The 15076-nt window shown below is 41.2% G+C and overlaps 1 protein-coding gene across 7 annotated transcripts in view; it reads right to left on the bottom strand.

The window, feature by feature from the left end:
• PLEKHA7 (pleckstrin homology domain containing A7) overlaps positions 1 to 15076 on the bottom strand; it is a 171877-nt gene that overhangs the window by 95931 nt on the left and 60870 nt on the right. Inside the window, exon 1 of one of the 7 annotated variants that reach the window (XM_063438279.1) lies at positions 11350 to 11453. The exons of the other annotated variants lie outside the window; for them this stretch is intronic. Within the exon in view, the coding sequence (XP_063294349.1) occupies positions 11350 to 11438 (89 nt within the window). The 5' untranslated portion in view covers positions 11439 to 11453. Of the gene's footprint in view, positions 1 to 11349; positions 11454 to 15076 lie in introns of those variants that run through there. 7 annotated transcript variants of the gene reach the window in all.

The following is a 15076-nucleotide window of genomic DNA, read 5'->3' as shown; positions in this document are numbered from 1 at the left end:
TGATATTTGTCAGGCTGCCTGTCTTTCTGTAGGTCAGTCTGAATATTAAACTGTATGCCTAACAAACTGGCTTGCAATCTGTCTGTCTGTATATTGGTGTGTCTATCTCTCAATCTGTCCATAAGTCAATAAATGTAAGTAAATAAATAAAAAAAAAAAGCAGCTAAACAATCATTGGTAATTTCAGTGCACCAACAAAAAATTGGCTACAGTCTAGAAGAAGTACCACACGGTTGATATGTTTTTCATACTATATGTTTAATACTAGATTTTTAAGGATATATTCTACACGCCCACTAGGTCAGCATCTTATGTGATCAAACCTTAATATACACGCCCACTATGTGAGTGCCCTATGTGATCAAAATACATGCCCACCAGCCACCACCAGCAGCAGATGGTCAGAGAAGAAAAAACAAACTAATTACATAGCACTTGCTTGAACCTTTTAGCAGGATATTTCTCACTGAAATGTTTTGCCAAAGACAAGATCGTATTTTGCAACTTATTATGTCAATCATTGAGGGTCAAAACCGAAGAAGTTATCAAACTTATCAAATGCAATTTTTGGAGGCTTTGTTCAGAAAGCACTATATATCTGTGGAAGCTTAGGAAGCTGAATATTTGCCAGTCTTGTCCTATACTATAACAGACCGCTATTTGAGGGATCAACATTATTAGAAATGAGACCGGACTATCTTCCACAAAATAATTAATTGATGAAACCCACTTCAAATGGTTCTTACATTTCCACCCTTAACAATGACAGAGGAGACCAAATCCAATTCTGGTGCTAATCACAACTTTCTGGACAGCTTAGTCGTGGTTCTCTCAAATTATAGAAAGGGCAATAGTTGTCGCTAATCAAATCACTTCTCTGGGATTCAGAACCCATATATGCCATAAGAAGGAATGTGAATCCCATATCAGGTCCTTTAAATGTGATTCTTCTTTTCCTGACTTGTCTTTTAGCAGAACCATGTCATCATCGACCAGTTTGTGTTGGTCAGTGAAATGGTACACATTATTATGCTCTATATGATGACCGTTATTATATTCAGATATTAAACTAATTTTATTTTATTAGACTACATGAGTTAATTGAAAATTGACTAGTAATGACAGCAATCCTCAGTGTAAAGGTCAGCTTTCATTTGTATTGTTTATGACGCTAAGCTATAAGTAAATAGTTTGTGCAGCAGTTAATATCATCGGACATCTGCTTACTCACACACAGTAGTTTGGTATGTTATGATCTGTATTTAGAATGAACATAATATTTATTGTAAGAGAATTTCTTTACCTTGGGAGGAAAGAAGAGTAGTGTCTATACATCTGCTAAGGCTATATGACATACTGCGCACACACCCATAACTTTATGTAGAAAAAACCTCTGGGATCCCATTGTCAAATGGAAGAACTTTGAAAAGTGTCTGTCTCACTTTTGCTGCATCCATTTCTCTCGACCTTCAAGATGTGGCAATCCCATCTGCTGAGATCTGATTAACGTCCTTATTTGCAAGGCTTTGATACCGTCACTTCTCTGGAATGAACCCCATTGAATAAAACATTGAAGCCGATACTGGTGGGATGCATCTAGGCCTTAACTCCATGCAGACATCCATTTAACCTTGAGAAACTCTTGGCAACTTATAATGTTTGTTCAACATATAACTCAACACTGACAACAAGCAACATCGGCAGTACAAGCGTGAGAGAGGCAGACGATCTTCCCGCCTTGGGTATCTGCACCATACGACTGACCCCATTCTACCCCAACTGGAGAGGATTATCCCGGCATCTCAACTCACCGGCACTCGTGTAGGGAGACTCATGTGGATCTACAACACAAAATCTATCCACCAAAGTCAATTACATTGGCGACTGCAAGCAATATGACTGAGGCCACATGGCAGGCAACATCTGCTGCACCTCAGAGAGAAACTCTGAAGAACTTCAATTTACTATGCACCAACTTCTGGCTAATTAGGTTTTATTTTAATTTTGAAACATTGCTGCAGTTTTTTAGCTTGATTTTTGTTTGTAAATAGTCCAGTGGGTTCAAAAGAATATAGGTTAAACTGACATCATAAGCGCCATTTCTATTAAGTGTACTACACATTACCATACAATTCTAGCGATATCACTGTGTCCTTTTACTATAAGATTTAATTAGATTGCTGTAAAATGTGTGGGTTTAATTAGATTTATCCTGAAACGCTACCTTCTCAGTAGTACACAACCGTCTATTTCCTTTACCCATTATAAACTCAGATGTCTTTATCTACTAAACCAGTGATGGCGAACCTTTTTGAGTCTGAGTGCCCAAACCACAATACATGCAAACTTTTTTCCCCTCAAAATGCCAAAACTGTAATCAAACCTGAATACTGAGGTTTAAGTTTAGAAAAATCAACTCGTACAGTTGTCAGAACTAATTAACATATTTTGTTTTAAAAGAAAAACACAATAACAGAGCGTTCAATGACATACATTTTAAATAATATAAATATATAAAATTAAGCTTATATTTATCAGTATCTCAACAAATGCAATACATGCATACAATACACACACACAGTCTGTGTGTATTCAGCAGTCCGCTGCATACACACATACAGACTGCTGAATACATACACACACATAATGCATTGAGGTGTGCAGTGTATGTGTTTGTGTGTATGGGTGCGGAGTGTGTGAAGAGTGCTGTGTGTGCGTGGAGGTGCTGTGTGTGTGTGGGGGGGGGGGGTAGAGGTGCTGTGTGTGAGGGGGAGAGCTGTGTGGTGGAGGAGTGCCATGTGTGGGGAGGTTCGCCATCACTGTACTAGACTGACTTGCAGCATGCGATGTGTATACTTTCTCGCTGGCATGCTAATGTCTGCTGACACATTCTTCATTTGTAACCGGCTACGATCTCAAAAAAAACAAAAAACACCCCAAAAAACCATTGAAACTACCATGCTCAGTGTTAATCTTTTGTTTATGAGATGCTTTGTTTTCTTTTACACTTATATTAAAGATTTAGCAAATAACTATCCATTTCAGACAAGGCAAAGCCAGCAAATGAGGAGGAGAAATAGTAACATTAGTAACAAATATTCTAATTTCTCCTCTTCCCTGTATGCTCTCTATACTGACTGTCAGGTGCAAAAGGCAATGCTCATAACAATGATTGACAGTGAGTTAAGATGAAGGCTCCCAGCTACCGGATAAAGAAGTGAGTAGTTATGTGCATTTAATTTTATTTTTCACATGTATGTGTCAAGTGTAGGAATAAGTAAACATAATATTAAAAACCCAGGGAAGAGATAATTTCACTTTAAATATGCAGTCTTAATCAAATCTGTGATTCCTTTTAATAGTCTTTACAGAAGTAAAATTATACAAACTGCAGGCTCTATAATTTACAGGCAGATGTTACTCGAATGTCAATATCGCAGCTTCCTATGGAATTTTGCTGCCTTGTGGCAAACACAATTTGTTATCTCCATACAATAATGGTCACCATACACAAGGCAGGCCGTTATTGCAAGAACTGCCATGGACTAAGCAGTTTCGATGTGTTAACCGAAGAAGTTGGTTATACCTCGATATAGGACTTAAAATCACATGGATCACTAGAGCAGGATTACCAATAAGTACTTGTCCTGTCAAATACTTTCAGGGTTATTTATCAGAGTGAGAATTGCTGGGGAATAATGCTTTAAGTTCAGCTACGTTGGCCTTAAAAATGAAATTTACATTTTATTCCCACTTTAGTGAATAACCTGTAATTGTTTTAAGAAAATGTTTATTATTTACACACGATTCATGTATTTTCAAATGTTAGAATTTCAGAAAATCTAAACATTCTTTAACAAATTTCTTATTTTAGTACAGAGTCCACCACACGCTCAGTGACAAAAGGATTAATACAATATTATTTTTAAGTCAAAAAAGTCAGGTTCAATAAATTCACAGCAACAATGTGATTTATTTTTTATACTGTATGTGTAATTTGAAATTTCTAAATTAGTTTGTGCTAAACTGACTGTATTAAAGAGGAACGGCTGCTTCCTTAATTTTAGCACAATCTAACAGTGGACTAAAATTTAGCTATTGGTTGTGCTATTTTTCTTTCTTTGCATGCAGTAAATGATCTAGATCCAGTGCATAAACACGTATGGTACTTCTCCAGTAGATGACGGAGCACAGCAAAGACAACAAGAAAGTGCAGCGAAGACAAGTAGAGGTTTTTCTTTTTTACATCTGCCACGTTTTTCACCCCAGAAAATGCTGCAAGCCCATTTATTGGAATGAAGGAACAAGAAACGATAATTTATCTGGAGTCAAGTGCCCCATAAGTGAAAACATTGGAGCTTCTAATTATGAAAAAAAAAAAAAAAGTGTGTGTGTGTGTGTGTGTGGTTTTTGTTTGAGACATAGATACACACACACACACACACACACACTTCTCTTTAGAAATTACCGCTATTGTACCACTATTAACTTGAGCATTTTATTTAAAAAAAATAAATAAATATTATACAATCTCAGAGAGATATTCCCAAGCAGGGGATGGAATGAAGGCAGGAGAAAGGCAGGGAAGGATCAGCATTCATAGGAATGTAATACAAACACTGCAAAAAGAATTCACAGGGACATTGGTGACCAATAGCATCAAATAATACACAATATAACTCTGATATCCTAAGTGGCCCAGAAACAGGTGAAATCCCTGAGGTCGAGCTGTAAAAGGAAGAAGAGAGCCCTAAAGGATGTGGGGAACCAATGAGATTAAAAAGGCAAGAGGACAATATGGAGTTTATGATTATGAAGGATCAGTGAGCAAGAAGGGAACTTGCTAAAGCCACTATAGAACCAGATCAATCAAAACAAAGAACAAATCCCGGCATGTGGTCCAATACCATCCTTATGAGAATTTGAAGGGAAAAAATGCTCGCATTTGGGGGTCTGTAGACAGTACACCTTCCTCTGGCATTTCTCATGACACTGAATGGAGACCAAGAAGAGAAATTAAAGAAACGATAGCATTAGGAATACAAATGTTTCATAGTGCCCAAAGCAGCGTTTAGGTGATCATGCCCGCTGCCAGGGTTAAAAATGTGAGTTTACTCACCTTTTCTCCCTTGCAGCGCTGGTCTTGGGTGTTCCGCTCCACTTCTCTGGCTGGGATCAAGATCAATGATCTCATCCATACCAATGCGTTCCCACAAGAAAGCATTGGGTGGCTAGCACTCAAGTGCGGCAAAAGATTGCGCTGCACCAATCAGATGGTTTCTGTAAGACCATCTGATTGAAATAATATTAGTCTGCTGCAGGGGCTGGGCACTCAAATGGCAGATGAAATAGAATGTGGAAAAATGCAGAGTTATGCACTTTGGGGTAAAGAATACACAAGCAACCTATACCCTAAAGAGTAATGAATTAGGGATAACAACACACGAGAAGGATTTGGGAATTGTTATAGACAACAAACTAGACAGCAATGTGCAATGCCAATCGGCAGTGGCTAAGGCCAGTAAGTATAAAAAGGAGCATTAATTCTCGGGATGAAAATATAATGTTGCCTCTTATAAATCACTGGTAAGATTCCACTTGGAATATGCTGTGCAATTTTGGACACCTGTTTTAAAGAAGGATATTATAGCATTAGAAAAAGTGCAGAGACGTGCTACAAAATTAATAAAAGGAATGGAGCATTTTAGTTATGAAGAAAGGTTAAAGGAACACTACAGGCTCAGGAATACACACGTGTGTTCCTTATCCTATAGTGTTAAAAACACTATTTAGGCCCCCTTGTCCTTAAATAAGGTGCGTAAAAAAAACCTTTATTCCAGCGCCGGTGGGGGTTTTCCCGGGGCTGGTTCTGCCCACGCTCCTCCTCTATGGCAGAATTGACAATCTCAGCCAATTAAATGCATTCTCACAGGAATGCATTGGAAGGCTAATGCGCACGCGCATACAAATGCATACAGATGCATTGAATCAATGCATCTCTATGGGGAAAGTAAGCACACAGCAAGCACCTCTATTGGCCATCTGAGCGACTGCCACTGGAGCGGTCTCTAGGCAGTAATGTAAACAGAAAAGGCAGTGTTTACATGAAAATGCCTGCTGGGACCTACTATGTCACTGCTTAATGTAATTGTTCTGAGGAGTAGTTTACAAAGAAACGATTTTCAATAGAATTCGTCACTTTTATAATTTTGGCAGAAACAGTCCCTGGGTCTCACTCAGACGCCAACATCCACTCAGATGCCAACAGCCACTAACATTCAGAATGACAATATAAATTAGCTCAAAGTTAGAGTCTGAAAAACCACCAGTAAAAACACAGATTACTGGGCCGAGATATGGAGGTATTAGAGGAGACTCTTTTAAATCTATATATTTATTGACAGATATTATTTTCCACCAATATCACAGATGCCCCAGATTAAAGGACAAACACCGCAATCTGAGCAAAAACTAAATTCGACCGAAACAGTGATGTATTGAAACTTCCAATCTACTGGAAAGTTACTAAAAACCTCTCCACTCCATTCCTTAATAATAATAATGGCGCATTATCCAACACCAATCATTTTTGTTACATACCCATACACCATATATAAGAATCCCAGCCATCTAACCACATACTATAAACTATACTAATTATTTATATACCCATACTTTATCATCTCTACTAATTAATAATCCCAGTCATATAACAATAAATTAGAATTTGTACTAATTAATAATCTCTGTTATATACCAATACATTATTATCTGTACTAATTAATAATCCCAGCCATCTGACCATATACTAATTATTTCTATAGGTTATATATCCATACTTTATCATCTGGTAAAAACCAAAGAAAATCCTCTGTACTAATTAATAATCCCAGTCATATAACCATAAATTAGAACTTGTACTAATTAATGAGCCCTGTTATATACCCATACATTATAATCTCTACTAATTAATAATCCCAGCCATCTAACCATATACTATAAACTGTAGCCATACGTTATAATCTGTACTAATTAATAATCTGTTATATACCTATATGCTATAAACAGTTTGGTTGATATCACTCATATTAGAAACGTGGTCCATAAAATCAAGGAGTGACACGGAGCAAGATGTAGAGAAGCCATTTTCATTGACATTGCCAAATAAATAAATACTGCCAACCGCAGATATCTGCTAAATAACTCCTAAACACAGGCAATCATTGTTAAACTGCTTTCAATTATACTCCGTCAATAAAACCTTGTAAATATCTCAATGCCAGCAGTTTCTCCCTGCTCCAAGTTATGTGATTTATTCCACGTATTTATTAATAACCTTCCACCTGTGCCCATGTGACAGACGACCCATTCATTTATACACTATAATATAGGATGAGTCTATGAAAACAATATTCCTTAATTCCAGCACCCAAATGACAATTGAATTAATCCCCAATTTTGCATTAAAATAATATAAAATTGCCTGCAGTGGATCTCTCTTATTCAACTTATATCAGACTTTTATCCAGACTAAATCTACTCAGAAACAGATCCTGTTTAGATTTCGTCCTGTAAAAACAGATCATGCAGCAAAGTTAAAAATAAACGAATTAATCAGAGTTGGCTTAACCTTCACTATTCATCCCTGCAAGTGGAAACAATAGAAGGACCAGGATTGGCTGAGAAAACTCAACTGCTTCCTGGTCTCTCCAGTTTAAACAGCATTACAAAAAGATATGGGAATTCAGATTGACATCTTTTACATATGACACGCTTTGTAACACATTATCTTCACAACAAATATAAAACAGAGGGGGCGAAATCTAGCCTAAACTATGCCTCTCGGGAAATGTAGAAATAAATCAATGAATAAAGAATTTCACCCATATCCGTAGCCACTTTACCATTGTGGAGAGATAGAGGGGGGGGGGGTGGGGAGGGGGGCTGTGTTACGAAATAAAACGGGTCAGACAGGATTCTCTCGTGCCCATGCAGGAAGGACAAACAGAAACTTCATACTATCTGATCCCCAGTTTCTATCAATGAGCTAATGTTTCGATTAACTCCTTACGGGGAAGAGAGTGAGTAAATAAAGTGCCAAGCAGAGAAAGGTGAGGTTTGTACCAGCAATAATTTCCTTTAAGAAATCCTCATGGATAAGGGGTGATTTTTATTTTACTTATACATTACTCCTGATTTTGTGCGTGGCTTACTCTAAATGGCAAAGTTAGAGTATCACTTTAAGATGTCCCCAAGGCTGAGCACAGGGAGATTTATCATTCGTTTCTGCATCCTCAAAAAGCCGCACGGTGTCATTTAGACTACAGCTATCATAAATCTCATACTTACGGTACTCGTTTTTTGGCTGGCAGTGGGTTATGGGACTGAAAGGTGTAAGTCTGCTATTTTACTAACCCGGATGAGACGCAAAAGAGAATATGGCTGCTAATAACGTTTATTTTGAGCCACAGGCAGTTTAGTCCTATGGTAGCACAGCTAGAGAATCAATCTGCTACAAGGATAAGCTATTCCAAATCATACACCAGCGAGGAGACACGTCGTATACTCTGAAAGCAGGGGAACACAACATGCTCCAGAAAAGAGACAAACACAGGAGAGTGCATGGAATGATCACTCACTGAGGGAGCCAATCACAGTTATAGTGTAGGTCACCCTCGTGCTGCCAAAACATCTCTGATGTATCCAGGCACGGACTCTACAAGAGCTCTGAACGTATCCTGTGGTATCTGGCACCAAGACATCAGCAGCAAATCCTTTAAGTCCTGCAAGTTGGGTCCTCCATGGATCGGATTTGTTGTTCGAGCAAATCCCACAGATGCTCAATTGGATTGAAGTTTAGGGAATTTGGAGGCCAAGGCAACACCTTGAATCCTTTGTAATGTTCCTTAAACCATTTGTGAACAATTATTGCAGTGTTGCAGGGTGCATTATCCTGCTGAAAGAGGTCACTGCCATCAGGGAACAACATTGCCATGAAGGAGCATTTGTGGTCTGCAACAATCTCTAGGTAGGTGATCCATGTCAAATTAACATCCACATCACTGCTAGGACCCTAGGATTCCCAGCAGAGTCAGTGCCGTAACTACCGTGGTCACTCAAGGGGGTCCGACCTCCCTGTAGACACCTGCGCCTGAGGTGCCCGCCAGCTATGTAATGCACCGCCGGTGGGGGGCAACGCACGCCCATGCTGTTAGGGCCACCCAATGAAAATACATTTCTACGGTGCCCAGTCAGCGCTACGACGCTTTAACTGTCCCGGTCACTTCCTCCCAGCAACCATAGAGAGACGCGCAGGATGAGGAAGGAGAGGAGGGAGTCAGAGTGGGAACTCTGACTCCCATCAGCCTAAGCCACTGGACCCCAGTGAAAGTTACTCTGCTGCACCAAAAAGGTAGGGAACAGGAGGGTGACTAAAACATTGTGTGTGGGAGTGTATGTGTCTCTATATGTGTGTGTGTGTGTTTGTATATGTGTCTGTATGTATGTGTGTGTGTGTGTGCGCGCGCGTGTGTGCGTGTGTATTTGTTTGTCTGCATGTGAGGGGGCGGGGACGTATGGGAGGAAGACATATGGGGGGCACCAGGGCAATTTTTGCACCGGGGTCCTGTGGTTTCTAGTTACGCCTCTGCCCAGATAATAACACTGCCTCCACCAGCCTGCCTTCTACCCATAGTGCATCCTGCTGCCATTTCTTCCCCTAGTAAAATTCACACACACACCTGGCCATCCAACCTGATCTAAAAGAAAAAAATATTCATCAGACCAGGCAATCTTCTTCCATTGTTCCATGGCCCAGTTCTGAAGCTCACGGTCCCATTGAAGACCCTTTTGGTGGTGAATAGGGATCATAATTGGCACTCTGACAGGTCTTCAGGTACGCAGCAAACTGCAATGCACTGTGTGTTCTGACACCTTTTTTTTCAAGGCCAGCACTAGGTTTTTCAGCAATTTGAGCTACAGTGGACTCCTCTATGTGAGCGGACCAGACGGGCTATTCTTTGCTCCCCACGTGCATCAATGAGCCTTGGGCACCCATGACCCTGACACCGGTCTGCCTTTCGTCCTTCCTTGCATAGGTACCAACCATTGCATACCGGGCACACCCTACAAGACTTGCGTTTTGGAGATGCACTGACCCAGTAGTCTAGCCATCACTATATGGCACTTGTCAAAAGTCACTCTGATCTTTTCACATGCCCAGTTGTCCTGCTTCCAACACATGCAATTCAAGAACTGGCTTCCTAATATATACCACCCTTTGCCAGGTACCATTGTAACAATATAATCAATGTTATTCACTTCACCAGTCAGTGGTTTTAATATTGTAGTTATTTGTCAGTTTTTATTTGCCTCATGGCAGACTTATCACAGAATCAGTACTAACTTCACAATCTGGTTAGACGGTCTGTCTGGAAGAAGCAAATCACTGTCCATCGTCATCACGAAGGAAACAGACTCTTATTTCATAGAAATGGGGAAATAGTGTTGATTTAACTTCTCTCTAGATGGTTCATTGTAAAATGCAATATAAAACAAGCGTTGTCTCGTGAGTAAATGGGAGAAGCGAAATGAGCCGTTCATTGTACACCTTCCTATCTGGCTAATGATTAACCTGTATGGTATGTTATTGTGTGCACAGGTGATAAGAGATGAGTAATGTTCTCCAACACAGTTGCTCTCACCGTTCCAAACAAGGACACTCACAGCATTCTTTTGGTGAAAGGTGTGTCACTCTCTGCGTTTCACCTGGACTGAGCTGAAAGGGCTGATTCAGAGATCCCTCTGTGTGCTAAGCTGGAGCAGAAAGCTTTGGAAAGTGTAGGATGTATGTGCAGAGTGTCATTGTGTTTAGTTAGTTGCAGTCGCCCATTCAGGATGAACAGACAAAGATGCAGCAAAGAACCATCTGTTCAGCCTCAGAAACAAAAAAAACATTTCTTGTCTCTATGTCAAGGAATCTAGATCCCATGTTCTCACTGAAAATATATAGATCTTATGTGGTCTGTACCACCACTGGGTACAGACCATGTCTGTGTGAATTATTCCACAAAGCTTTCAGGGGCACACGCCGATAATACTCCAGAACAAAGAAAACAAAGGCACACATTAAAAGTAGACCAGAAAGGTACTGTACACAAAACTACACGACAAGGGCATGGGGAGCACATTAAAAGTACACCAGAAGGGGGGACGGGGCCTGGCTGAGCTCCGGATGTTTAGGCACCAAATTGAGGTTTTATGTCTACAAACTCTACTAAACAGCAACCCACTTCGACATCTAACCCTCTCTTGCTGTACCTGAGCTCAATAAAAGCAACAATATCTTACCTGGTGCAGGCACGCTCCAGGAGAGTAGACTGATCGATCTGCGGCCTGGTGTGCCATGGAGATGCGGCTGATCTCACATCGGGGACCATCCAGAAAGTGACTGAAATCACCTCTCGGAGCCCCGTTTCCCCCCTACCTCTCCTCTGGACCGGTGGGTGATATCCCGGTCTAGGAGGCATCCTCAATGAGACAGGCATAACTGCACTGTGGCCGACTAAGGTATAAAACACAGCGGCCTACCCAAGATGGCGGATGCCATGTGTGCAGCACAGCCCAGCATTCAGGCCTCGCAAGCTACCACGCCAGACAAAATCTTTGCGGACTTCTGGGTGAACTTAAACCGACTTCAAGCACCTTCCTTGCAGAAGCCGGGCTGTAATTCACTACATGAGCAGCCCCCCGAGCACTGTGCCCCCGCCAGCGGCTCTGTCTCAAGGTCGGCGGCCTCGCCACAACCACCCTCCTGCCGCAAAAAACAAGAGAGATTCAGCACGATTATTGGTATTTACGCAGAGGGGCGGTCAAGAATGTGCGCCAGAAAGTCGAACACTCACCGTACAAGTACACGCTAGCACTCCTGCCTCCCGGCCGAGAATAGCAGCTATTAGAAGCCGGGCAAGGGAACACACTGCTGCAAACTCTCCCCTCTCTTTCCCACATGGTGAAGGGACACTGCTACAGTACAAAGGGTACTCTGAGGGGAGCCCAGCACGCAACACTCTAGACGTCAGCCTGGTCCAGGTCCTGATGGACTTCAACACACGGTACCTGAGGCCCTGCAGAAACGGCTTTGGATGAAGCCAGGCCTGAAAGGGGACTTGCTCGTGCACTCTAGGGGATGGCTCCTATAATCTTAATCCCTTTTACCTGCTAAACCAATTGTTTTACCAATTCATTATACATAGCTACACTTACTCTCAGTGCATAAGCTTTGTTTTACATATCTTGCTTTCACAAATGTTTTGCTAGCTTAGTACTGTTATTTGTCATCATAAATTATAAAAATGTGCTGTCTCCTCTATGCACGTGATGTGCTGGATATGTATATTATCGTGATCACTTCTTCTGTTGATGACAACATTAAAAAAAATTAAGTTTTTTTTTTTTTTTTTTAAAAAAGGACACCAGAAAGGTACGGTCCAAATGGGTGAAAATCTGGTGAAATGACAAACTACGACAGCATTGCCAATTCTCATACTGACTACAGCCAAATGCGGTTAAAATTCGGTCAGTTCAAACTGTTTCTGCAACATTAGTTAGAAAAAAGAAAAAAACGTGATTTACGCATCTGAACCAAGTTACGGAACCAGAATCGGAGACTGATCAATGAACGCATGGTGGCAGATGATATACCGAATGCACGTTTGCAAATTAATCACTCAATAACTTTTTGCAAGTGAATTGATCATTTAAATAACTGTCCGTTGAACGCGCTAGAACCCATCAGAAAAATAGTTAGGGGACTCTGCATGGCATGAGGTTTAATTATGTGGAGGCACATTAAAAATAAAAATCCTTTGGGGGGTCAATAAGTTATTACTATGGAGAGAGCTACCTCTATATGCCCCCATCTGGCACGTGGAGACAGGTCTGCTAAATATTAAAAACTAGTAACTTGTAAGCCATTGGCTGGGGGCCACTTTAACTAAGGGGGTAACTAATGCTCCCTTCCCCAAATATGACAAGTTGGACACACAGGAACAGAGGGGTTGAGGGCCCTGCTCAATGAGCTTACATGCAAGAGGGAGTGGGGTAAAATGACATAAAAGGTAAGGATAGTATTAGACTAGTGACAGTTGCAGAAGAGGAATCAGTTGGGAGCTATTAAGAGTTTAATTGATACGCTTTTATGAAGAAGTGGGTTTTTAATGATTTTTTGAAGGAGTGGAGACTGGGTGAGCATCTAACGGAGGAGGGAAGCGAGTTCCACAGGAACGGTGCAGCCCTCGAGAAGTATTGAAGGCGAGCATCAGAGGTGGGAGTACAGACAGAAGATAGACGTAAGTCTTCAGCAGATCGTAAGGGCCTAGACGGGACATACTTGTGTATAAGGGAGGATAGATAGGTGGGAGCAGCATTATGTAGACATTTGAAAGCAAGAACCAGAATTTTAAATTGAGCTCTATATTTTATAGGAAGCCTATGTAGGGACTGACAGAAGGGTGAGGCATGGGAGGTGCGGGCGGACAGGAAGATGAGCCTCGCCGCCGCATTCATTATGGACTGTAACGGCGCAAGTTGAGAGCACGTAAGACCACTGAGAAGCGGATTACAGTAGCCAAGGCGAGAAAGTACAGTGGAATGGACCAACACCTTAGTCGCATCTGGCGTTAAATAGGGGCAGATGCGCGCAATGTTTTTGAGATGGAAATGACAGGATTTGGTGATAGAGTGAACATGAGGCTTGAAGGAGAGGTCGGAGTCAAAGAGAACACCTAGGCAGCGAGCCTGCGTGGTGGAGCTGATGGTAGCACCATTGACTTGGAGGGAGACAGACACAGGAGTAACAACATTTGAGGGAGGAAAGACCAGAATTTCAGTTTTGGTCAAGTTTAGTTTAAGGAAGTGGGCAGCCATCCAGTTAGAAACAGCAGAGAGGCAGTCAGAGACACTAGTCAAGAGGGACGGGGAAAGATCAGGAGAGGACAGGTAGATTTGCGTGTCATCTGCATAGAAATGATATTGGAAGCCAAAGGAGATAATGAGTTTACCAAGGGAGGCAGTATAGATGAAGAACAGTAGGGGACCAAGGACTGAACCTTGAGGGACACCAAGAGAGAGGAGTTGGGGAGAAGAAGCAGAGCCAGAGAAAGAAACACTGAAAGAGCGCTGGGAGAGGTAGGAGGAGCACCAGGAGAGAGCAATATCCTGTAGACCGATATTGCTAAGGATGAGAAGAAGCTGTTGATGATCAACAGTGTCAAAAGCCGCAGACAGGTCAAGGAGAATTAGGATAGAGTAGTGACCACGAGATTTTGCAGCGAGTAGATCATTGGATACTTTGGTCAGTGCTGTTTCCACAGAGCACTGCGGAATTTGACGGCGCTCTATAAATAATATAATATTAAAAAAATATATATATATTGTATTTCATCAGGATTCTCACCTAATACAAATCTGGTGGGGCTGCTTCAAATCATTACCTTGCGCGTTTTGGTGGTATTGAAATGGACAGGTCATTTGTATCTCTTCTTCCAATCTCTGCACTATTGCATGCTACAGGCATGTTTTCTGGAGGACATGAACAAGGAAACACATTTCCCTCAGCAGCAGCAGAGACAAACACCCTATAATGCCCGTGCACACTTGGGTTTCTGCTTGAAAAGTACTTGTGCTGTAGTATACATGCACCATGATGGCCCTGGGCCATTAACCCACCATGTGGGTTAAATTCATTGACATGTATAGCTTAGCATAAGATGTTAATAAAATGTAAATTAAAAAGCTCCATCAATAGTGAACTTGTAGTTTTTTCGATCACTGTTGTGTGAAAATGTGACAGGTGAGATACAGTTCCAATGTAAGCATTTATAAACATTTCATCTCAAAGTAAATCATTGGAGTCAATGGAGTCTAATAGCCTGCACCTGCAAAGGATACAAACATATTGGGACTTAGTGACACTGTACGTACAAATATCATCAGCCAGGCGGTTACTGTGGTTTTCTGACAGTGCGAATATTTTGTACTTATTTTAATATATATATTTTTTAAACTGATTGCACTT

This window comes from Pelobates fuscus, chromosome 12 (genome assembly GCF_036172605.1).
Source record: "Pelobates fuscus isolate aPelFus1 chromosome 12, aPelFus1.pri, whole genome shotgun sequence".
NCBI lineage: Eukaryota > Metazoa > Chordata > Amphibia > Anura > Pelobatidae > Pelobates > Pelobates fuscus.
The sequence above is the reverse complement of the archived record's forward strand: the minus strand, read 5'-3'. Positions and strand labels throughout refer to the sequence as shown.